A 26,892-nucleotide genomic window follows, 5' to 3' on the forward strand; every position below is an offset into this window, starting at 1 on the left:
TTCATAATATGATGCATTTTCAGCCTTAATCCCATATTCAACAGCTCAAACATTTTCCAGCTGATGTATCATCTCTTAAACTCTTTAACTGGCTGTGTTGATACTTGGCTATTTAATGACCAACCCCCTGCTCAAACTAGAGTAGCATATTAAATTGTTTTTTTTTAAACACAAGTGTATCTGACACAGACACTGCAGAATATTTTTGTATTCTCCCTAAGCTGCTTGACTCCCTGGCACTCATTTGAAGTTTACCATGTCAAATTTTGTCTGTGTTTTGTAAGTGCTATACACATTACTGTTGCAGCACCGCTGCCTCCTTTTTGTCTTGTAATGTGCCAAAAGGGGAAAACAGTAACTTCATTGTTCAAGAGTGATGATGATGATGCTGCTGTTCAAATCCATAGTAGCTTCAGAATAATGGATACCCAAGAGACTGCAGATGGTGGAATCTGGAGCAACGTGATCTGCTGGTGGAACTCAGTAGATTAAGCAGCAGTAGTGGGAGGAATGATACTTAATGTTTCAGGTTGAAACCCTGCATTAGTACAGAGTGGAGAAGTGGGATGACCAGCATAAAGAGAAGGAGAGTGGCAAGAAAGGATTCTGAGGCCATTGGTGGACTGAGGAGGGGTGAATGATAGATGAAGGCATCCAAGTTGCTTGAGTCTTTGGACAGCATCCCCCTCACCTCCCCTACATGACACCACCTACCTGTCATTGTTGTACAGAGGCAATTGATGGGTCAATTCAGTCCACCAATTGCCTCTGAATTATTTTTTGCCACTTCCTATGCTTCCCACCTCATCTTTCTACACTATCCCAATGCAGGGTAAAAACTAAACATCAATTTCTTTCCTTCTGTTTGCTGGATGACCTGCTGACTTCCTCCAGCAGATTGATTGTTTTTCCTTGTCTGACTAAATTTCACCTTTGCTTATTGTGTAAATGGTAGATAATAGCTTCAGTGCTTTGCAGTAAACTCCTTTGCAGCCCTGGTATGAGTAACTAAAAGTCAATTAACTGAGTTGATTTCAGCATTCTATACGTACAAAGGTGTAGAAAAAATTAATTATCTTGGTGATGTATAATTGCAAAACAAAATAAGGGCTTGTCAACCTTGGCAAATTATACAAAATGGACCAACTAATGTAAGTACCGTTTTTAAAAGTGTGCACTTTTTGGGGAGCATGACTCGCCCTGTGATCACTTCCCTCAACCAGTACACCATGTAGAAATGACAGTACTGTTCAAGAGGCTTTTAGCCAGGCATGTGAATGTGAAGGGTTAGGTGTAGGCAGAAAGGATTAGTTTAATTTGCCATTGTGCTTGGTGTAGACATAGGCTGAAGAACCGATGCCTGTTCAGTACTATTCCTGGCATATTGGACTACAAAACATGGGATGAATGGCCTAATTCTTCAATCAAGTCTCTTCTGCCATTTCATCATGGCTGATCCATTTCTCTCTCAACCCTATTCTCTTGCTTTTTCCCTGTAACCTCTCATCCTGACAAATCAAGAACCTACCAATCTCCACCTTGAATTTACCCATGACCTGGCCTTCACTGCCACCTGTGGCAACAGATTACACAGATTTGCTACCTTTTAGTTAAAAAAATTCCATCTCATCTCTGTTCTAAGTATTTGCTTCTCTATTCAGACTCTATATGGGCCTTTCAAAATTCGATAGGTTTCAATTAGATTCCCCCCTCATTCATCTAAATTCCATTGAGTAAAGGCCCAGAGGCATCAATTGCTCCTCATACAAAAACCCTTTTATTCCTAGAGTCATTCTTATGAACATCTCTGAACCCTGTTCAATGTCAGCACATCCTTTCTCAGATAAGGGGCCCAAAACTGCTCACAATACTCCAAGTGAAGCCCATAAGGTCTTGCTCTCAAAATGAATGCTAACATTGCATTTGCCTTCCTCACCACCAACTCAACCTGTTAGTTAATTTTAAGGGAATCCTGTATGAGGACTCCGCAGTCCCTTTCTACTTCATATTTCTCCGTTTAGGAAAATAGTCGACATTTTTATTCCTTTGACCAACGTGCATGACCATATACTTCCTGATACTTCTCCACCTGCCTCTTTTTTTCATTCTCCTAATCTATCCAAGTCCTCCTTCAGCCTCCCTGACACTACCTGCCTCTCCAGGTATCTTCATCTTGTCCACAAAACCATCAATTGTCACCTAAATTGTTGACATAATGTAAAAAGAAATGGTCCCAACACAGACCCTTGTGAAACACCACTAGTCACTGGCAACTAATCAGAAGGCTCCCTTTATTCCCACTCTTTGCCAATCAACCAGTGCTCCATATTTAATACCATGGGCTCTTATCTTGCTAAGCAGCCTCATGTATGGCACCTTGTCAAAGGCCTTCTGAAAATCCAAGTATACAACATCCACTGATTCTCCCTTTTCTATCCTGCTTGTTATTTCCTTGAAGAATTTCAACAGATGTGTCAGGCAAGATTTTCCCATACTGACTATGGCCTATTTTATTTCATGCCTCCAAGTATCCCAAAACCTCATCCTTCAAAATAGACTCCAACATCTTCCCAACCTCGTAAGTCAGGCTAACAGGCCTACAATTTCACTTTTTTTCTACCTCCCTTCCTGCTTAGAGTGGAGTGATATTTGCACTTTTCTAGTCATCTGGAATCATTCCAGAATCTAGTGTTTCCTGAAAGATCATTACTCATGCCTCCAAAATCTCTTATGCTACCCCCTTCAAAACCCTGGGGTGTAGTCCATCTGGTCCAGGTGATCTTCAGACCTTTGAGTTTCCCAAGTACTTCTCTTTAGTAGTAGCAACTGCAGTCACCTAAGCTTCTGGCATACTTCTAGAGTCTTCCACAGTGATGAATACTTATCAGTTCATCTGCCATTTCCTTGTCTCCATTACTACCTCTTCAGCATCATTTTCCCAGTGATCTATTATCTACTTTCACCTGTCTCAGGAAGGACCTGGACCCACTGCAATTTGCCTATTGCCTCAATAAGTCTACAGCAGACATGATCTCAATGGTTCTCCACGTGGCCTTGGATTAGCTGGACAATGCAAATACCTATCAGAATGTTGTTTATTGACTATAGTTCAACATTTAACACCATTCCTACAGTCCTGTTCAAAAAACCTAGAGCCTAGGCCTCTGTATCTCTCTCTGCAACTGGATGCCCAGCTTCTTAACTGGAAGACTACAATCTGTGTGGATTGGAAATAATATCTCCAGCTTGCTGACAATCAATACTGTTGCACCACAGGGATGTGTGCTTGGTCCGCTGCTCTACTCTCTACATCCATGACTGTGGCTAGGCATAGCACAAATGCCATCTATAAATTTGCTGATGATTGTTGGTAGCATTTCAGATGGTGACGAAAGGGTGTACAGGAGTGAGTTAGTTGAGTGGTGTTGCAGCAACAACCAGCATTCAACATCAGCAAGAACAAAAAGCTGGTTGTGGATTTCAGAAAGGGTATGCCAAGGGAACACAAATTAATCCTCATTGAGGGATCAGAAGTGGAGAGAGTGAGCAATTTCAAGTTCCTGGGTGTCAAGATCGCTGAGAACCTAACATTGATGCAGCTATAAAGAAGGCAAGACAGTGGCTGTATTTCATTAGATTTGGGCTTTGTCAGCTGAAACACTCAAAACTTACAAATGTACTGTGGAGAACAGGCTGCATCACTATCTGGTATGTGGCAAGATTGAAGTAAGTTGCAGAAAGATGTAAAATTAGGCAGCTCTATCATGGGTACTAGCCTTTGTAATATCCAAGACGTCTTCAAGGAGCAGTACCTGAGGAAGGCAGCACCCCACACAGGGCTTGTCCTCTTCTCACTGTTACTGTTGGGAAGAGGTACAGAAGCCTGGAGGCACACTCAGCGATTCAGGAACAGCTTCTTCCTCTCTGCCACTTGATTTCTAAAGGGACATTGAACCAATGAACACTACCTCACTATTTTGTTTTTCTTTGCACTACTTATTTTAACTTTAATAGACATACATGTTTATTTAATTTTTTTTATTGTACTGTTGCTGTAAAGTTAAAACCTCATGACATGCTGGTGATATTAAACCTGATTCATTCTTTTTTCTTATTGTAACATTACCCTTTTGACATGCCTTTTCTATTTCCCATTATAATTTGCAGCCCATATCCTGGCTACTGTTTGGAAGCTTGTTTTTTTACTCTGTTTCTTAACTCTTACTACAACATTGCTATATCTCCCGATCCTATGTCATCGCTTCCCTCTGCCTAAGTGCTTGTCCTTTCAAAACAACATGTATCCTTGGATGTTAAAGCTCCCAACTATAATCTTTTAGCCACAACTCATGCCAACATTATACCTGCCAATCTCAACTGCGCTACAAGATTATCTACCTTGTTCTGTATACTACATGCATTCAAATGTAATACCTTCAGTCCTGTATTCATCACCCTTTAATTTTTGCCGCAATGTTGCACTTCAACTCATCCCACTGGATGGCAACATATGCAGCTGTCTCTATTGCATCCACAGAATCCTTGAACCTAGCTTGCGCTCTTTACAGAACCTACAATAAATTCCAAATGTAGTATTACGTAATGAACAATTGGTTAACATCACTGAATAATTGAGGTGGATAACATTGCACAAGTTGGTAGAAAACCTGATGTATAGTGAAAGTGTGGTTGATTTGCTGGGATTCAGAAGCCAAACACCTAATCAGATGCATTTTAAATTTAACCCATCACAGATATTTAAATATAATTGGATAATGAACTTAATAGTATGGTATCCATCAAACACTGTATATTTAAAAAAAAATTAACATCTGATGCATTTTGTCCAATTTTCTTCAGTTTTTTGAAATGGGCAAAGAAGCAACTCAGTTCAAGGATGATGAGTAAACAAAAATGGTAACCAGCTAGATTGAACTGTCAAATCTATAACTATCAGAAACAGCTGTTTTCAAGAATATAGGGCATGGAAATGGAATTTGAAGATAAAGCTGAAATTAAGGAAATTTATTTTTAAATCACTTAACCTAACTCTGGCAATAGAAAATTCTTGGTTCAAATTGCAAACAGTCCAGCAAGTATTATATATTTAAAAAAAGCTTTAAATTACTAAAATGGCATAGTTTTATTAGCTGAAACATGTACACAGTACTCTTTTCCTACAGCTAAATTGAAATTCATGCTTACAAACCAAATGCTGTATATAAAATTATAAATCTGTAACCTATATACAAAAACAAGTTGCGCTCATTTAAATGCATTGGTTGAAATATTTATAACCTGCATGACCTTTAAAGTATCAGCAACAATTAAAATGTTCTACCTGATATACAAAGCCCTTAAGACTGAGTTTCAGTATTTCCCAGTCACTGTAAAGTTAAATGATGCAAGGGTAAAATGGCAAGATCTGGCTATCTAGAATATTCCTGCATGTTTTGGAATGTATTGCTTCAAGGTTCTGAAAATTGATTTCTGGTGTTTTTTTAAACTAAATAAAGGTTCCATGTTTAATAAAGGCTGTCCCCAAGTACTGCCTGGTCAAATACGCACATGGGTTTTTTGTAGAGCAATTCTTGAGCTCTGACCCCTCAATATACTTTACATCAACTTGCACACATGCACATGGACTTACAAGTGTGGAGGTGAAAAAGGATTTTCAGAGGATTCTATCCCCTTGGGGAAAAAACACATTAATAAAAAGCTAATACAGCTTTAAGGAGACAGCATACTATCTTTTTATCTATAAATATTGGGATGTAACTGGTATGTCAAAATGGAACCTGTTCTATAATAGTAGCAGGTATAATCATGGCCAAGGCAATTGAACTTTATTAACAGTTAATTTTGAATTGAAGGATACATATCATCTTTCCTTCCTCTCAAAGCACAACTTCTACAGAAGTGCCAGTTCATTGGCGGTAGCCTACTGCAGTTTCACTCTTGCAATGAAAACAGGTATGTAATTCAAGTGCAGCAGTCAGCCATCCTTTGCTCGACATTAGGCAGGAAGAAGAACTGTAGCTAAATACTCTGGGTTCTTTTTGTTGTTCCTTTTTCATGCCATGTGGCACATCAGGCAGCATTTTTGCTGTTTCTGCAGCGTTTGACTTTTTTTTTATGAGGCCCAGTTGCTAGTTCGCTGCTCAACCCAGCACGGATGAAAAGCCTGTAAGGGGCCAGCTGGATTCAAACTTGGGACCATTGGCCTCTAAAGCCTGGTGCTAATGCCACTACACCACCATCTGTGGGTTCTCTTTGCTGAATGTATAATTGTGCCTATGTTGAGGCTACCTAGTTCTGCATGACTCAGTGTTAGCTCCTATGCTACATTTACAAGTCCATAACACATTGCCACATTTTAAAACTTGGTACATTACAAACATATTTAAAACAATAGATTGCACCAAACTTGCATTTTCTGACAAATAAACTTGTTAATTTTTCAAAATAGTCTAATGTCTCAGGGAGCTACATCTTACCAAGTATTTGCATCATGTACACAGAATGAAGTTTCCTTTTAAAAAAACATACATTATCTCTTAATTAACACTGGAAAAAATACAAAATCATGTAGTTTTCATAACATACCATATGGATTAACAAAACTCACTCCGTTCAGCCACTAGAGGATACCTTAAATCCACACATTCCATAATATCTCGTTCCTCTCTCCACAGAGTCCTTCATTAACTTATGAACTTAACAGGCTGTACTCCACAACCTTGAAGTTTCATCAGTTTCCCCTTCTCCATCCTGAACTAATGTAGACTACATACCATCAAAATTGAAAACAGTTTTAAAATTGGTTTCCTCCATTTGGCCTACACAAAGTTATTCAAGGTCCTTTCTCTATTGGCATGTTTTGTTCATGTTTTAAAAACTCCATTTGTTTCAGGAAGGCAGATGAGGCAGTCAATGTAGGAATAGTGGACTGAGGAGTGACTGTCAATTTTAATTTCTTGTTTCAATACAGCTCACAAGGCAGAGACTTAGGCCACCCTGATCACCTGACCCATTATTTCTTCACTCTGCTGCTGGTGTTTCTGTGGAGGGGGAAAACATAGAAAAGATTAACAAGTCTTTGTAAAGAATTCACCTCAATAACGTTTATGCAACATACTCAAGAAAATTAAATTGACAGATTGTCAACACAATTTATAAAATTTGAGCTGAATTGAAGGGCCTAATGGCTCACTACAAAGAGGATAGTCATGGTCACAGAAGGGATGCTGATTAACATGGAATATTCTGATATTTTTCCTTAATTCTGGGTTTCCTCAAAACTTTGCCCTCTCTCATTCAGTCCTTTACACAATAACATGTTATACCAAAACATCAAACTTTATCCAGCTATGCTGAAACTTCTGTTCTGTAGTTAGCCACTATCTTGATGAGTGTTATACTAGCCTGACACTTTTGCTCTCACTATGTAGGGGGCAATTCTGACTTATTTTAGAAGTCAATAACTATCATCTTTTACTCTGTTTCCAAGTTTCCAAAACACTTCACTGTCTCAATTTATAAAGCTACCTCCAAGAAGCTGAAATTCTTTCTCTGCACTAAATACTTCTGCCCCTTCCACACAAATGCAACTCTATTAAAAACATAGGCTGGTCCAAGATTTGAACAAGCCTAGATCTGGGGAGGCTCTAATATCTCTTATTATTTGACCCTTGTTATCCTCTAGGGTGCATTTGTACATCTCTACACCCAACTCCTCCATCTTTATTACCTCTTAAAATTAAGAGCTAATACCTGTATGCCCTTTACTAAATTTACTTAAAACAATCAAACTTTTGAACCAAAACCCAGCATTAGTGATCCATGCCCATTTTCTCTTTAAAAGTTTCAAATATTGGTGACATTTCACTCAACAGGTATGATTCAATCTTGTTTTTTTGCAATGAAAAGAAAGCTCTGAAAGCTTCTGCTATTTAAATATTTGAATGGTTGATAATGCTGTGATGTCGGCTTGTGATTACAAATCAGGTTCTATTGAGCACTACAAAAATCTACTGGATCACCAACATCTGAACAACGTAATTCGATATATTGATCAATATAGTGCAGCATAAAACCACAAGCCCATTTCTTATAGCTACAAAAACATTTTGCAGTACACACAAAATCCAAAAAGAGAAAGTTTCTTTAAGAAACATGTCAATCAATGTTTCAGGTGTTAAACTCTGCCTTAGTGCTAAAGAGAGACCTACAAATTGAAATGCTGACTTCTGATCCTCTGCAGATGCTGTTGCACCTGCCGAGGACTTCCTGCTTTTGTTTTTTTTTAAATTTTCAGTGTGAATGGTAGCATGGTGAATCAGTAAATTGTGCTGTTATTGCTGGCAATCTGGGTCCAACCCTAACATCTAGTGTTATCTTAGTGGAATCTGCAATGATAATCCTGTGTGCCTCTCACCCAGGAGCTCAGATTTCCTCCTGAGTCACAAAGGACATGCTGGTTGGCTATAGTAAATACCATGAGTGTAAGACAATGGAAGTTGAAGGGCACATGAAAAAGACTTGGTTAGAAAGAACTAAGTGAGGATGTGTGATTGCTTCAAGAACTAATATAAATGAAAGGAGCTGACTTGGTAACGAGCAAAGTATGAACAACCCCTTGAAATAATTCAACTTTTACTTGATTTCTTTTAAGTGAATACAAGTCTTGGCATAAGGATTATACATATCCAGGATGTCAATTAGATATCAACAATCAGGGCAAAGAAAAGTAACAAGAGAAACAGTCAATGTCTGAAGGTGTAAACTGAACAGAGGGAGCTCAATTTTATTTTGATAAACCCAACAAGGAATATGCATTTAGAATTACTGATGGTTAAGAAAAGGAATTTTTGGACAAGAAGTTTGCATATCAGAGTACAGTACAATATTTACATACTACATGCAACTTTAATAAACCTCAGAACAACGAATAGTTGGATTATTTTTGAATCTAAGTAGAAGAAACCCAGATGGGTGGCATGATAGCATTGTGGTTAGCATGATGCTTTACAGTACAAGGGACCTGGTTTTAATTCCTGCTGCTGCCTGTAAGGAGTTTGCATGTTTTCCCTGTGACTGCGTGGGCTTTCTCCAGGTGCCTCAGTCCAAAGTCGTATGGGTTGGTAGAACACTGTAAATTATTCCATGATTGGGCTAGAATTAAATTGGGGGAATTGCTGTACAGTGGGGCTTGAAGAGCTGGAAAGGCCTATTCTGTACTGTGTCTGGATTACACTGCAAGATTGCTAATTCAATGTTTTTTTAATGGTGAAAGTAGTAATGCTTTATTAAAGAGTGCATATAAACATTGATTTGTCCTCCTTTCTTTCCCATCAATTGTAACTCAGCTGAAAATGTGTTGTACGAGAATGTCTGATGAGAAGAGTGCAGGGTGAAGGAAGTACCTCACACTACAAATGTAACAGAATAATACTGTACCTTATTTTGATTTTTCTCTAGCCTACCCAGAAATCATTCAGGCTGTTGAATAAATATAAATATACAAATAAATGTCACAAAAACCACAGCTGACAACCTTAAGGGTTGGTTTTCAATATGCATAAAGGCAACTGTCAATGAATTTTCATTTTTAATAAGGGTAAAAATCCAATAGTGAAGAAAACACTTGGCACAACTTTCAATATTTTAACTACATGCACTCAAGATTGGAAAGAATGGCAAGTTAAAACCGCATTCTCTCAAGAAACAAATGACTGATTAACTGTATATATATATTGCATGAATTCTCAAATATGGGTATCAGCATATGCGAGTTTACATTAACCTGATACAAGAGGTTAGGGTCTAGCCAATAAAATTTGATAAAAATCATAATGTTGGAAACATACAGCAGATCCGTCAGTACTGAAAAGAACCCATTAATGCTAAGAGTAAAGATGTCTGATTAAAAACATTGGGACCATTGCAAGTGCTCGTTGAATTCAAAATGGTGACTGTGGCCCACTGCATTAAATGTCACCTGATATATTTGAAAAGCCATTATTGCACACATAGTGAGAGCATCCACTGAATATATGCAACATTGTTTTGACCTCAATGGTGTGGCGAAATCGTCTCTTAACCTTACATGGCTGATAAAAATTTCAACAACAGAAGTGACTGACTTACGCTGTTTAAAAATGATCATAAATCACTTAGCTTCTAGTTGATTTGTGGTAGTTGTTATAATTTTACAATAGGTGCTTTCTATTGTTGTTTTGTGCTGACAGGGACTGGAAAATTATTTCAAGCCTCGATACAAACCAGCTGATGCGAAAAGTGGCTGCTGTAATTGGCATTCTCCCTGGAATCCAGCATATATAGGAGAATGAGCATTTATAGCAGGACAAGTTGTCTAAAAGGGCAATGTATGGTAGAAGGGTTTTAATCAGAACAATGTACTGTCACTAAATGCTCAGGAAACTATTCTCTACCCATACTTTGGTTTGAAGCCGTATTAGAGATGCCCATGTTTCAATAAAGATCTTGTCACTGAAGAAATTGCATTTTTGCCAGCTGCAGCCAAAACTGCAATTTGCAGCCCCAGAATAGGACAAGGACTGCATTAGGGCATTCACTGTGGTCATGCAGTGAATTATAGAAAATACAACGGTACAGCATATTACAGGGGCTTTAGTCCATGCTGTTGTGCTGACCTTTATAAACCTACTTCACAATGAATCTAAACCTTCCCTCCAACACAAGTGTCCCTATTGTATCAGCCTCTATCATGATCTCTGGCAGTGTTTTCCAAGCACCCACCACTCAAGCTGGTACAGAAAGTAGTAAAAATGCTATCTCTGACATCGCCCCTAAACATACCTCCACTCACCTTAAATGGATATTGTCTAGTATTGGCTATTGTTGTCCCGGTGAAAAAGGTGCTAACTGTCCACTCTATGCCTCTCATACTCTATTACACCTCTAACAGGTCAGTCCTAGAAGAAAAGCCTTAGGTTGTTCAACCTTTTCTCAAGACAATTTAAAAGTTATGGGAATAAAATGAAGTGAGAAGCAGAGATGAGTAGTGACAGGATCTGGAACTTCAATGTGCCTTCATTGACTATTAACTACTTTCACAGGAGTGCATTCTATCATACGCCACAAAATTCGAAGTCGTCTGAGGCAGTACATGATACATCTTTCCTATACTCAGCCCTGTAGCACAGTTCTACTTGTAATCCTTTAAGAACACAGACTCTGTCTAAGCCATACAAGCTGGTTAGATCTGGAGCTAGCCAGCAATGTATCCACAAAGTAAACAGTGCAGTGATACTGGCTAGCAGTAGCAGCTCTTCAAGCTAGTGGTCATCATGGGTGACATGCCACTCACATTGCAATCAATGGATAATGACACAATGCAATTCCTGCATCTGTCCGGATTTCCAATTTAGCTACTCCTTTGAAAGAATGCCTTTCATACTCTTACACACTTCTATCGGGTCACTCCAAAGTTTGATTACAAATGCTGTTTGTTGTGATCCATTCTCTTTACTAAAGAGCTGTGAGAATTGCTCCCATCTCTCTCAATTTGAGAAGGAGCAGGAATCACTCGAGTATTTCCTGGAAAATATGTCCCTGAGAGTGATCAATTGCAACCACTGAGTTGAGGGTAGCAAGTGTGAAAATGAACAAGGCGAGGGAATCTTCAGAACTTGGCACCACCAACTAAAATAAATTTCTCTCATGTGAATGCAGATTCTGTTTTCTTTCTCCACAGATATTAACAGTTTGAAGAAACAATAAAATATATTCTGATTCAAACTGATGCTATACTCTTATTGTTCTCCACAACAGTAACACAGAATCATGTTTGATGGTCAGAGCCATCATGTATTGTCAGTTTGAGGAAATCACTCACTCATTTGGTTTGATATATAGCTTGCTGACTGTGCAGAGTGGCAAGTTCAGCTTGTGTCAGTCATATGATCTCGAGTATGCATGATGCATCTAATGCTTTGTTTATCTATGTCGGCTTTTCATTCCCTGATTATAACAGGGTCTATAAAACTAGCATTAAAATATCCAATTCATTAACTTTGATTATTCTGCCTTTAATCAGTTTCTAGTTTCTACCTAGCTCTCTAAACTCACAGGCATTCACAGAACACATTGAGTTTAAAGAACTGGTTTCACCGTATGCTCTGATGCAAATAAACAGCAAGAAAAAATATTTTCATCACATTACCACAAGCTGAGTGACTTAATATAAATTACTTTTAAGATTTAATGGCATCAGCTTCTGCACTATTTATTTCTACCTGTTCACTAATAATTCAAATATTTCTCAAAATAATCCCTTCTAAGATATGCAGCAACTAAACTTAAAAAGGTTAACATGTACCAGATCATCTGCTGCATCAATTAGAAAGCTGATGCTGAACTGAGTAGTAGCATTGCTTTTTGACTTCATACGTTCACATTAACATTGAACTAGAAATTGTTGGGAAATAATGACAGTTGTGTGTGGAACAAACTACAGAATGTTCTTTTCAGTGCAAAATCTAAAACTTGATGGTTGAGTTTTGGTAGCAGCTCCTTCCTTAGCTGTTTTCCAGCACTGGACTCTTGTGTTTGTTTCAATAACTATAAAGATTTATTTTAAAGGTATACAAGTTTTAATTTTGACTTCAATAACTTTGAATGTGAGAAACATTTAGAAGTATAACAACATTTAACAGTTGACAAAGCTACAGTTGTGGCTTTGTCAGCAGTTGATGTTTTTCTCAACTATTTCATGGAACTTACTCAAGCTACTAAAGAACCAGATTTACAACTGCACAAAGAGTTTATCTTTTGAAGCTAGAGCTAACTTTTAAACACATCTTTTCAGTAACTGTTCTCAATGAGTTCTAAAGACATTTTTTGACTTATGCCTGTGTTGTTGATGTTGCATATCTTCTGAGAACTTCTACCTAAGATAGCTCAATTAATGCATATAACCCTGCTCTTCATTTCTCTAGAAAGTCTAAAATGCTCATCTTTCTGTTTCTAACTCTTGACCTAGACTTGTTATACCACATTTTAAACTTTAAAAGTTATATCTTTAACCATGCATTTTAATTCTTAAAGTGATTTTGTATTCACCTTTGTGAAAAATTAAGCTTGGATTTTTAAATATATTCTTTTAATTTAAAAAATATAGTTTCTGAAAGGAAGACTGCACTAATTGAGATTCCCGCATAACATAATACTGCCCAGAACTAATGATGAGCCCTCTACATGCTAACCTGTATATTGCATTCATGCAAGATTTTAATTTTGAATATCTCAAAATAACCAAACTTATTTGCGCTAAAAAATACAGATAAGATACTCAGTATTTAGTCTGGTTGTGTACAACTTGAAAGCTAGCAATATTAAGTAGAACTTGTGCCTAGCTCTTTGAAAAACAAAGGGATCTTACAGATGGAAAAATGAGGCATTCAATAATGAACTAGACAGCATGAGACAAGATAATCCATTCTATATATAATCAGAACCCATCACATGCTGCATTCTTATATAGCTAGCTACTCCAACGTGACAACAATCAGAAGTCACATTCTCATCTGACATTTAACCATAACAGACGAGATTAAGAAAAAGTTCCTACACAAACAAATTTAGTGGCATGAAGTCACATAAACCAGCTTCACAGTAACTATATTGACAGAGAGCGAAAGTGATTGCATGCTCCATAAAAGGTCATTTAGTACATTAAATTTGGTGATCTGATCTACCTTAGCAAGAGAAACAAGGCAAAATAACTAGGAAAATGGAAAAAAAACACGAGAAAATCTACAGATGCTGGAAATCCAAGTTACACTCACAAAATACTGGAGGAACTCAGCAAGTCAGGCAGCATCTTTGGAAAAGAACACAGTCAGTGTTTCAGTCCTGCTGAAGTGTCTTGGCCCAAAACGTCGACTATACTCTTTTCAATAGATGCTGCCTGGCCTGCTGAGTTCCTCTAGCATTTTGTATATGAAAAAATGGAAATAACATTTCTTATTAAGGCTGGGGAAAATTACATTCAAGTAAAAATTTTTTTAAAAATTAAAAAGAATTTGTGAAGGATGCAAATTTCTTACAAAACACCATATTTTACTTTGTGGATTTTGACTGATTTCATATTGATATCATTCTCATTGGTGCCAATACCTTTTGGTTTACCAATCAGTCTCAACATTACAAAGTCTGCCAGTTACTACTATTTCCATTTTCTCTTTTCCCATTAAACTATCAGGGTGAGGTCATTCAGACCATTTTGCCTTTGCCAGCTCCCTGAATTGCTTCCAAACTCAACTATCCTTTCCCACTTTGATAATTCATTGCATGGAAAGTTTCGAGAATAATCTGTCCTGTTCCACATGGAACTTTGATTATGTTCATCACACAAAAGCAACTGGTCAAGCGTTTGCAAAGAGTCAAACATTTTCCTCCTGTCTAAGAATTTGAATTAATTTGCTTTTTTTATTTCTGTCAGTTTATGAATACTTTTCATTTCATTTGTTAAATTGAGCGGATGAATCCTATTCCTCTACCAAGGTTTTCCCTTATTGCTGTCAACAGGCTGTTTGATCATATCTCATCAATGCCCCCATTCTTACCTGTGTGCACAATAATAACTATATAATCTTCCTACCCCGGTTAATTTCCCAGAGGCTAGACTGGCCTCCATCATTATATTTCATCATCAGAGCATACAATCTGACTCTTCACTTTTATAGAGACACAATTATCTCAACTTACTTTTCGATTACCTTTGCCCTCATCTCATGCCACTTTGAAATTACCTTTCCTATCCTTTACTCCCACTTTACTCTCCACCGTTTTGAACTTTCTCACATGTTGTACACCACGATGAACTTTCTTTGTATTGGAGATGCCAACAGCAGATAAGCCAACTTTCCTACTTGATACTGCTAATTTGTTGATGTACCTGATTTTGCTGTGCCATGGCCACAACAACAACAACCTCATCCAGTGAATTTTCTGAACATTATTCATCTAATCATTGTTGCTAAGTGTTCCTACCAAGCTTAGTCTCCTAATTGAAACTCCAATTTCAGAACTAGACTGTCTATTATGCTCCAAACCATATTTCTGCGATTATACCCGCTACACTTCCTACTATTTACAAGCTGTTTTACTCACCTTCTCTCTGTCTTACGTCTTTTCACAGCCTGACTGAGATGACCTTTATAAAAAGAAAGAAGTATCAAAATGTTTAATTGCTTAAAAAAAACAATTCTGATGCCGGGAGTGCATCAGAAATGTCACCTATCTGTTCTTCAGATGTTGACGGACCTGCTGTATACGTATTATTGTCAGTTATTATTTTAGGCTGATAGCACATGCAATTTATTTTCCTTTTATATGTAGGTCAAAGTTAAGGAAAGTAGAGATATTGACTGCCAGATGAAAAAGTCCATGAGTCCATACAACTTCTCAAGCTAGGCTTAGGCAAGATTTTACAAAATATCACTATTAAAAACACAAGTAGAAATGAAATTATGATGAATTATGATTGACTTGAAACAGTTTCCCACTCCAAGCTGTAATTGTTTTTGAATGAAACATCTTAAATTTTAATCACTTTTCAGAAACCCAAGAAAAGCACGATTTTTCTGATGAGAGGGTAATTAAGTATGCCCTCGTGGATAAGCTTGCCAATCCAAAAATAAAGATCAGTTCTGGCTTAAAAGGGACACAATTATTATACAAAATAATGAATTGTATGCTGTACAATAATTTATTTTTGCTTCAGTACCCTGACAAGTTTGGTAGCAAGATTTAAATAGCTCAGATTTAGCTGTGCTCTTGGAGGGTGTTACTGAAACCCCAAATGAAATAATAAGTTAATGATATTTTAAAGGTACCCAAATGTGAATTTAATTGTTTCGGTGATAGCACATTTGAACCAAACCCCCGGGAAGTGTTGTCACCATTCACAGTTCACACAAAATAAAATGAGAAACGAAAAGTCAAAGGAATAACAATATTGACTTTTTTTTAAAAAACGAACTTAATCTTAAGGGAGGGCATCCTTTAACACCTGAATTTTCACATGAATTCTCCTGAAAAATTTGGTGCCACTGTCTACTTCCAACAAGCCATTTATATGTTTTATCATGGCTGTTTTAGATACATCACAAACTTTATCAAAAATGAGATGTTTAAATAATTTAAATAGAACTCTAGATAGAGTTTGAATTTTCATAAATCTAATAAGGCACATTTAATAACACAACCTGCAGAAATGCTGCACCACAGCTAACACCTGCTATAAATGGGATACATTGAACTTCATTATTCCAACTTATCAGCTCTGACTGTCATATTTAAATCTAACTTTCCAGCCAGGATTCTTATGATGTAGAATTTGATCTGCCCTAATCAAATACCCTGTAAATACAATTTAAACATACCAGGTGTAAGTTTATTCCTTTACTCATTGGTATAGGGTTACTTCATGCTAAATACAATCTAAAAAATACAGTGATCAGTCATGGATCTTGACCTGAATTTCTAAGAATTTATAACCATTGGCATGATGCTAAATAAGACACAGCCTGCCCAACCAAAGTGATCAAAAGACACAAGTTATAAGCACATTTTAGGTATTATTATCTGCACAAATAATTATAACTAAGGCATCATTGCTTTTATAAATTCTTTGGAAGTCTGAAAATCATTACTAGAGAATATAAATCTTTGTTTTAAAACACAGATAATCAAAAACCATAACATACTATATCATCACCCTCCTTGGGAGAAAAAAAGCGTCCTCCTTCTCCACGCTTTCGTTGCATTGCATGGCGATGACGTGACTCATGGAGATATTTCTGTAAAATTAATGAACAATATTCATACATTTCAGAGATGAACAGAGCCTTCAGATGCAGGCAACCTATATTTTAAGTCCACACATAAAGGCAGCTGAACTGGGAAAGAGTGAGAATCACTTTAGGATGGCTAATGCAAGTGTGTCATATACACATCTAACAAACAATTTACTTGACAAGTCCGATGGCAGTATTTGTAGTGTCCAAAGATGCATAAAAGAAAACTTAAGTTCTGCTCGAAATGCAGATGTTGAATTAGCAGAATGAACTTTAAGATAAAGTACCTAAACATATTAACTTGTTCTATACTATCAGATGTCTTGCACTGTTCAGTGAACATCTACTACATTAATATACATGTAGTTCACAGCATATGAAAGGCTGCTAGGTATTGCAAGTAGACTTATTCCTTAGACGGGTGCTACAACTCTAACGTGTGTTTCAGATGATAATTTATGGGATGAAGCTTTTTTCCACCAGGATGCTGATAGGATGTTTTGGTTTTAACATTCTAATCAGAGAGCATAAATTATGCTTTTCTGAAGTGCCAAGCCACCTTTTGGGATCCTAGGATGCAGCCAAGTCAAGTGACTTATTGGCCTTTAGCCACATTAGTTTTCAAATGTTACTTTTATATAGTAAGGGCATTTAATTCTTCCTTGACATCATTCTGTGATATTTGTGTATCTTCTATAATAAAGAATGACACACCATATGTTTAACTCCTCTGACTTAGCTTTGTTTTCCATAACATTTTCCCCTTGCCTAATTCTCTAAGGGAGTTTAAATTCATCTGTACATATATATATATATATATATATATATATATATATATATATAGACACACACACACACACACACTTGCATTGTGTGCTTTTATATTCCTTCTTTGTTTGCCTTCAATTTATTTTCCTTGGCTAGATTTTGAATTTATCCCAGTCTTCAGGTCTCCAACTTTTTCCTTCCCATATGTTTTTAGCTTAATACCATCATGAAGTTCCTTGATTAGCCGTGCTTTGTTCATTTCTCCCTGGAAAATCTTTCCCCAATTGGAATATATTTTGTTGAGCATCATGAAACACCTTCTTTATTATCTGCCTCCATTTTCCCATGGTCCTGTCCGCTAATCTGTCTGCCAATGTTATTCTCATTTCAATACAATTCACCTTTTTCAAGTTAAGCATGGTTGTTTCTCATTTTCAAAATTGAATACATAGTTCTATCATGCTAAGATCATTACTTCCCAGGGAATCTTTTACTCAGATGTCATTTATCGAACCTGCTTCTTAGCCATTACCTTGATGCAAGATAACTCATTCCTTGGTTGGCTTTCTTAGTGTTTAGATGTCTATAAATTAGTTCTACCACAACAAACTAAATAGCTGAACAGTTTGTTACAATGAAATGAAGTATCATTTTTTTGCTATGTGCAGTGTATAAAATTTTTGACCTCTGGATGTACATACATTAAAAATGTGTCATTTTAGAAAAATATCTTAACAGCCCAAACATATTCATGATACCCATGCATTAAAAATAAAATATTTGAATGACAATTGAAACTATTGATAACTTGCAAGACAGTATGTCCCAATTCCTAATGCAATGTGCTATCAGTAATCTAGCAAAACTATAGAAGAAATATAAATCAAGAATAAACATGTGTTCTTTAATTCCTAGACTCCCAAAATATGATTATTTAAATGTTTCTACCTAAACACACATCACAACACCTGGTGATATAATTTACCCACCACAGAGGAAATTTTAGTTTGGGGTGAAATTTTATTCATCTTAGAAAGTAGATTTAAATTATGCAATTTAAATTACATAGCTTACCCTCCTTTCTTTTGGGATTCTGCCTTCTGCTTCTAGTTTGGCTCTTGCCTGTCTTCTTCTTAGGATTCGATGATACTGCTTAGCATTTACATATAGCGGTTCTTCTTCCAGTAGTTCTGCACCTGGTAAGGGAATTCTCTGCATAGCTGGAACTGTGCTCGCCCCTGGTACCATCTGCATGAATTGTCATTAAAAGCCAATGGAAAGATTGATAAGAGAAGATAGCTTGCTCTCATCTACAGATGACAATTTTGTAAAGTGTATATTGTATATTCAATATAGATTAATGACAAACTATTTTTTTCATAACTTAAGAATTAAACAAGAGATGTTCCTGTTAAGCCTTGAATGAAAATTCTTCACCAACAGCTATGGCAGAGAGCTCTAAAGGGTCACGTAAAGGTGAAATTCAGGTTTACGACAAAGATCCAGCCACTGGCAAGATTCACTGGCTTTAGTATATAACCTTAAATAAATTTCATCAACATTAACTGGGTTTTCTAAAAAGTAGAGCAGTGGAAACAGAAACTGATGCAATACTTTTGGGAAATAAGAGACCATAAAAAACATTTGGGGAGATCTGCAGTTTTCATGAGGACACAGTTTCAGTTGAAGATGCTAAGCAGAATCAGATCATTGCTGTTAAATTTCAACAAGATCAATGTTCTTCTATCTTTCACAAATTCTGAACGTACTTCTAAGATGTATTTTAAAAATGTACGTTTTAAATGACTGTTAAAAGATTCAAGTATTCCTTTGTCTTTATGAAATAAGAAATTCCATAATTAAATCTGCATTTATCTTCACATCCAATTATAGTAAAAAAAGCGACTGCTTATATAAAGAAGGTAATGATATTACTTTACTATACAATGGCATCAAACTAGAACCACAGAAAGGAATCCCATGTTCTGATATAATTACATAGTATATCACAATCTACAAATGTAATAGATGATTAATAATTCAAAATGGATTTGTCTTAAGAGTAGAAAACTATCATTTATCTTAAACAGAGATACAAGAGTCTGCAGATACAGAAATACAAAGCAAAAAACAAACTGCTGGAGGAACTCAGCTGGTCAGGCAGCCTCTGTGGGGTTAGACTAATGTAGGGTTTTAACCTGAAAAATTCAGCCTCCATTGATGCTGCCTGACCTGCCAAGTTTTTCAAGCAGTTTGATTTTTGATTCATCTTAAACACATTTGGTTATAATTCAAATAATAGAAGTTCCGCAAGCACTTAAGCTCTGATTTACGGTATTTTAAATGATTCTTCAAACTGAACTTACCATCACCATACCGCCTGCATTGACCATACTTCCAGTGACTGGTAGTGTTACCGTTACAGTGCCCTGGCTGCTATTTGTTGTGCTTGTGCTGGCTCCCGTCTGGACAATTTGGGCCCCAGCTAGACTGGCAGCAGGAATGGTGATCATGCCTGTAACAGGGACTGCAACTTTAGCACATAACACAAAGAGAAGAGAGACAAGACAAAAAGGAGGCAAGAGAAAGAGGGCAGAGTAAAAACAGAGGATCAAAAGTGAGAAAAAGACATAAGAAAGAACAAAGAGAGAAGAGATAAATGAAAGGAATAAGATTAATCCCTTCACTTTTCAAGAAAATAATAATTTTTAAAAAAGTTTTCATGAACCAAAAACCTTACTCCTGTTGTCATAAATTAAAAGCATTTTCAAAATTATTTTTTTAAAGTACTGCAAAATACAAATTTTTTCAAACTCAAGTGGTCCAGATTTTGAAATATTTATCTTACATATTTTAATGTTGGTGAGAACTGTGTACTATCTCAGCCTGTTTCCATGACTGCATGTGCAATTATGTGCTGATACTGTGTTTGGCAACATTCATGATATGGCGGAGTTTACCACATTAAGATTTGTTTTTAGTTTTTAAGATTCTTCTTCAGGAGCTGGAGATTGCCAGGGGGGCCTCTATTTTAATACCCAATTGCATGCAAGATGGAGGTGGAGAATCACACTCTGCAATTGTAATGATGAAGATCCACATAGTGCTGTTGGTTAGGGAGTTCCATTACTTAGACCCAGTGTAATGCCAATACAGTAATGAAGTAATAGCAATACCATTCCAAATTAGGATGGTTTTTGACTTGTAGGGGAGCCTCCAAGTGGTGATGTTTTCATGCCTGCTCATGGTAAAGTTCACAAGTTTGGGAGATGCCACTGGAGTATGACAAGTGAATAACTGCAGTGTAGATAGTTCATACTCCAGCTATTTTGTGGTGAGTTACTTGGTCAAAGTAATCGAGCTCTGACCTGCTCTTGTAGTCAGAGCACTCATATGACTGGTTCATGATTTCCCAGAATGCTTATGGTAGAGGAACGTCATGAGCAGGAGTTTAGACTCACTCTTGTTGGAAATGGTCATGTGTGACACTTATCTGATGTGAATGTTATTTGCCACTTAACAGCCTGTGCCCAAGTGTTGTCTGAGTTTTGTTACATCCTGGTGTGGACTGCTTCATTTGCTGAGAAATTGTGAATAGAATTGAATACTGTGCAATCACCAGCAAACATCCTTACTTCTAACTTTACGATGGTGGGCCATTGATTAAGCAGTTGAAGATGGTTAGGCTTTAAACACTGACCTGGAGAAGGGATGATATTCCTCTATCAACCTGAACTAGCATCTTCTGTGATAGATGTGAGCTTTTCCTCTTTTGACACCCATTGGCTTTGGTTTTTGTGACAATTAATATATTTACTGTTATTTTACTTTTCACTGTTAAACACTTACTTAGTAATATTGTGATATTGTGACATGTTTGAAGTTACACCTTAATAGACTAGGAAGCACCAATTTTTTTCTATTCAACCCCAAATTATCTAGCTCCTTAGAATTTGACTTTTGATCACCTTAAGAGTTTAACTGACTCAACATCAACAGTTATGCATTCCCATAACAATACTCCGAAATCTCCCAATATTCTTCTTCCAAGACTTCATTTTCTTGCTATTTAACCCTCCATGGATGTTTTAAAGCCAGGACTGAAATTTGTCTGTCGTATTAGTCCTACATCTCATTCCTGTTCCAACCACCTCTGGTCTATTACATTGTTTTGCTAAAGCCCAAAGTAAGCTTGATGCAGCATCTCATGTACCGTTTTATGATTACATAGGCTGTCAGCTCCCAATCTTAATAACACTCTGCGACGGAGATACGGACATGACATTTTATAAAGTTCTAGAGAGGCACGTGAATGTCAGTAATTCCCATGCCCACCTTGTGCTCACAAATCGCAGAATGCCCGTAAAAATAGCTTGCTTGCTGGGTTGAGTGGAGAACAATGCTATAATGTGACCTAACAAATAGACTTTTGCTGAAATTTGAAACAAGATATAATAAGTAGGTGGAAATTAATAGTCCCACTTTTAAGAGGGTAACTTTTGCTATCCAATCCGAATACTTATACAAAAATATATTAGTATAGAAGCTTCCTCCAGAAAGCTTGATGCATGACTGTATTAGCTTGATAGTTCTTAATAACCTATATTTATCTGAAGTAGTGTTATTGAATACTGTATTTAAGCTGTAGTTTAAATGTTGTGTAGTTAATGTTAAAGGTTAAACTCTGAAATTTTCAATTTTGATGCTGAAGTTAATGATTATAATAGAAAAAAAAAGTCATACTCCTAGTATTTAGCAATGAGCAAATTCCTGGTACTCTGTCGTTCTGACAATAAATACAACATCTTCCAAGGCTATCCCACCACTCCACCATCATATTCTATTTTTATTCATTTTCCTTGCCAGCTGCTTAACTCTTGCACCCAGTTGCCAATAAATGAGTCACAGCAGGAACTGGTCACCCACGAAAGAATAGCCAGTCTTAACATTTTCATACTGGCTGTACTATGAAATTATTTGATTGTGACTGCCCTCAGCTGTAAGGATGACCTTATTATTCTGATGTGATCTTGAAACAAAGTAAGCTGCCTCTACTAAACATGAATAACATGTTGTCTTTATGTGACAAATAGAAACTCAGTGATGTAAGAAAAATAGAACAGATGAGCTTATTCTTACACCTGGAGATCGTGAATCAACCAGAATATCAGCTGGGTTTATATGAACATGTATTTCTTCTTGATCAGCATTTTGCCTATGGACTGACTATCCAAAAATCACAAAATGTAGGTAAAGAAAAATGTGTGATCCAAATGCAAGAACCTGAGACATCAGTACATAATTTAGATCTGCATTCTGAGAAATTGAAGCAGTTCTTGAATCTGTATGCTATGCATCAAAGGGGGGGGGGCTTTTCTAAACATACAAGATTAATTGATTCTTGACTTTTCACAGCAGATAGTGCGATCCCTACATGGCATCGTTGAAATTGAGTGCCATTTCATTGGATCAAGAAAGATTTTTAGTCAATACACATATCTTTAGCTGTCCATGGCATGAAAACCATGGAAGGTGAAAGAAATCTAATGACACATCAATTTAGCTATTAATTCTGCAAACTATTTTATAAGAATCTGTAAGTATTTCACAATGTGCAATTTTATACACATTGTTTTACTTATTAGCAGTTATTTTCAGTATTTTTAAACTTATGAAAGATCACTAAAGCATCATTGTTTTATTCTTCATAATCTTTTAATTTAATCTATAACTCCTTCAGACTTTAACCCTAATGTATCTACATCCTTCAAATTTTGATCTATTAATAATTTCTTTCATTAAGTTTAATTGATTTATCATTAGCAGTTGAGCTTCACCTAGTAAGGGCTTTAAATTCCAGAATTCTCGGCCTAAACCTGCCATTTCATTCTTTTTCCAAGATCACAGGACTTATCAATTACCAATGAGGACATTTTACTAGTCAGGATATAGATATGACTTACAATTTGTGTTAGTGACCCCAAGCCTGTTACTTTAATTCTCCATCACACTTTGTCTTTGGCTTCTTACATTGTTTAAACATAAATGTAATATGATGCTTTACAGCCCTCATCGTGCAACAATACCGAATTTGACAATTTCAGATAGCAAGACATTCCAGTTTGCACCTTAACCGCTCAGTCAACTTGGAACACTTCTTTTCGCTCTCCTGTCTGAATTGCTGAATATGTCCAGCAATTAGTGTTTTATACTCAAGTTGCATAACTGCATTTCTCTCCGTCTACAAGTCTCCTATAGATATACTATGATTAATAAATCTTCACTAGTTTTGTCAGCTGGCACTACCATGTGTCTTTCAGTCTCTCTTGGGCTTCAGACTATCACATTATTTCTCTCGTCCTGGATTTTGAAATTTCTCCAGTTTCAATGAAGGGTCACTGCTCTGAAATATTAACTCTACAGATCTGCTCTATATTTTCTGTTTTTATTTTACAAGGTATTTTGCTTTTCTCCCCCTCTCTTTTGAATTCTCCTGTGAACTAAGACACTGCAGCACATTTTAGAATCTTGTCTTCAATGAATATTCACCTTACTTTGCAATACTGTCGTTATTATGACAATGACATTATTCTCTCTCCATTTACAAAAAAAAACTGATCTTGGCCACAATCTTATAATTTTTCTGCTTTCTCCTCAGTTACATACTTGGAAATTGTGAAGATTGACACCGACACTATTAGCACTTAGCGCAGTACTGCAGAATGCTCTGCTGAGCAGCAGACAAGTGAACATCAATTCATTCTTTAGCATTATGGTTTTTATTGAAAACCTTGCATTTGTTCTATCCTATCATTGAATCTATGCAGTTTTCAGACCACATGGCAAGCTGCTAAAACACAAAATGCACATGCATAAGCCAGATGAGTTTTTGGCCAATATCTGGTTTAACTTCATAAGATTGATGCCCACCCCATCTGGAGGAATGGTGGGGGGGGGGGGGAGATGAGTAAAAATTAAATCATCGGCTCACATTATGTTGACCAGATTAAACTCTAAGGAGTTTCTAAATTAAGGGACACCCAAGAAAATTCAACAGTGACAAGTAGGAAAGATGATGAAAGGGAAATTTGTTTGTTAAGTCGCTATGCCTGGGACTATCATTCTAATCATGATCAAAAATTACAAAACAAAACTTTACCTTGCTGGAGTATGGTGCCGTCTGCATTAACTGGCTGATAGACAATTGTCTGTCCTTCTGCAGTCTGCGCTACCTGCTGTCCTTGCACTATTTGCTGTTGACCCTATTTAGTCAAAAAAAAAGGGAAACATTTTTAAGGCCCTTATTCCAGCATTTATTCATCTCTGTTATATGATATATACAATACAGAAAGATATCAGACAGTTCAAGAGGACCTGTACTACGAGCCTGGTTTGATATTCCATTTTATTTTTATTGGTACTTGTCACAGTGATGATGATGACTGCTGGATCAGTTTTTATATATAGTATATGTAATCGTAGTGGACAGTTACTGAACCATGGCAAAGTGGGGACCTAAGTTAAGAGAATCTCTACTGACGCTGCCTTAGAGGATGTACATGAATTAATGATTTTAAAGATATTGTCTGCCACTGGCTGTATATAATTTCTTTCTGTAGCCAGAAATGAAATAATGGCTCTAATAATGTCTTCTCCAGGAAGAAAATAACTCTCAATAAATATAATAGAGCACATAGTTGCTAGGTGTCATACTTTATCTGTGTACTTCAATGATCTTGATTACAAACTGACATCCGTTTATAGGACAAATGGATTGCATAAACAAGGTTGTGGCAAGCACCTTGTACTGGCAACAAGTCCTCTTCTGTCAAGACTCATTAAAGGACAAGTCTGAAATATCATTAAGTCGATGCTAAGGTTCAGAAAAATCCCATTATCCCTCTAGTTTCTCTATTCTCTCTCACAAGCTCATTAAAACCCTACAGCTCACCATACAGCTCAATTCACCTAATTTGGGGAAACTTACATTGGCTAAACCACCCAAAGACTGGCACATCCTTCGGACTTAAGATGAAACTCGGAGACATTGACATGGTCACTGGGAAAATGCACAAGCTCCGTCGAGACAGCATGAGACGTTGGAACTGCACCTGATTCACTGGAGTTGTGAAATAGTTGCACTATTTTGCAGCACTACATGCAACATCAAACTGAGGACTTGCATCTCTTTAAAATTGTCAAAAAAAAAATCAAAGGGGAGAGGAATTTGCCTTTGTATTTAGATCAATAACCACCTCTCATCAAGCACCATTACACCATTAAAACAGAATTTTTTGGCAATTACATCTCAGTAGTTTATTGTACACTGCTGTGCGTACAATTGCTAGCCAAAAATCCCATTCTGCAGTGATGACCGTATTTCAAAAATCATTTAACTGGCAGTGTTTTGGGCATCCTGAGTTTGTGAAGGACAGCATATAAATGCATATCACACTCCTTTGGAACTGGACAGTCAACTTCATTGCTTCCTTTAAATGAACAAAATATAATAAACTATACAACATTTAAAAAAAAGTCAATGTTAGGTTTAAGACTGGGCAAAGATTGGAAGTCTCTAGATTGAACATTAAAGTGATCAAAATTAGAAGTATTAATTTGTTTCACTAAATGTATTTCACCCAGTTTATCCATAGAATAGTACAGCATAATACAGGCCTTGTGGTCCATGATGTTATGCCAATCTATATAAACCTAGTCCCATCACCAGTTTAACCTCTCCCACAGTCGATAACCCCATATTTTCCTTTCACACATGTGCCCATCTAGGAGACTTTTAAATAGCTATTATATCAGCCTCTACCACAACATCTGGCACCCACTCACCCTCATATCACAGATAGGGTCAGATGCATGTGATAGTTATCTTGGAGTACATTCAACTCATCTTGCTTATTCTATGTCTCTGAAAGAGTTACTAATTGGTTTTGTTCTCCTTTCCCATTTGTTGTGCATTTTTTTTCAAATATATATCCAATTTATTTTTGAAAGCATTGAGATGACATACCTGTGTTTGTCCTGCTGTAACAGCTGCCTGAGGCTGTTGAATAATAATTTGTTGTGTCTGACCTTGTTGGTTTTGGACTTGGACAGTCTGTCCACTTTGGAGCTGGAGCTGGCTTGGTTGAACGAGCTGAATCTGAAAATAACAGAAATGCAGTTTATACTTGTTACACTTTATCAAATGAGGAAGTAATAGTTGTGGGTTCTAACATGCTGAAGATTTTGAAAAATTCTTCTTAAATCTCTCTAATTATTA

At 36.7% G+C, this 26,892-nt stretch overlaps 1 protein-coding gene across 10 annotated transcripts in view; it reads right to left on the minus strand.

Moving 5' to 3' along the window:
* Positions 1-4,059: 4,059 nt before the first annotated feature.
* The window catches only part of LOC134355451 (nuclear transcription factor Y subunit alpha-like), a 43,792-nt gene continuing 20,959 nt past the window's right edge, over positions 4,060-26,892 (minus strand). For 7 of the 10 annotated variants that reach the window (XR_010020079.1, XR_010020076.1, XR_010020077.1 and 4 more), the window contains 8 exons: positions 26,641-26,772; positions 24,775-24,877; positions 19,982-20,148; positions 18,690-18,863; positions 16,758-16,850; positions 15,160-15,202; positions 9,460-9,501; positions 4,060-7,061 (listed from right to left, as the gene is read on the minus strand). Coding sequence is in view for 1 of the 10 variants with exons in the window: in XM_063065358.1 (XP_062921428.1) it covers positions 9,493-9,501; positions 16,758-16,850; positions 18,690-18,863; positions 19,982-20,148; positions 24,775-24,877; positions 26,641-26,772 (678 nt within the window). In the remaining 9 variants the exon portion in view is untranslated. The remainder of the gene's footprint in view (positions 7,062-9,459; positions 9,502-15,159; positions 15,203-16,757; positions 16,851-18,689; positions 18,864-19,981; positions 20,149-24,774; positions 24,878-26,640; positions 26,773-26,892) is intronic. The other 3 variants (XR_010020075.1, XR_010020083.1, XM_063065358.1) reach the window with 3 other exon arrangements.

Source organism: Mobula hypostoma, chromosome 13 (genome assembly GCF_963921235.1).
Source record: "Mobula hypostoma chromosome 13, sMobHyp1.1, whole genome shotgun sequence".
Classification (NCBI taxonomy): domain Eukaryota; kingdom Metazoa; phylum Chordata; class Chondrichthyes; order Myliobatiformes; family Myliobatidae; genus Mobula; species Mobula hypostoma.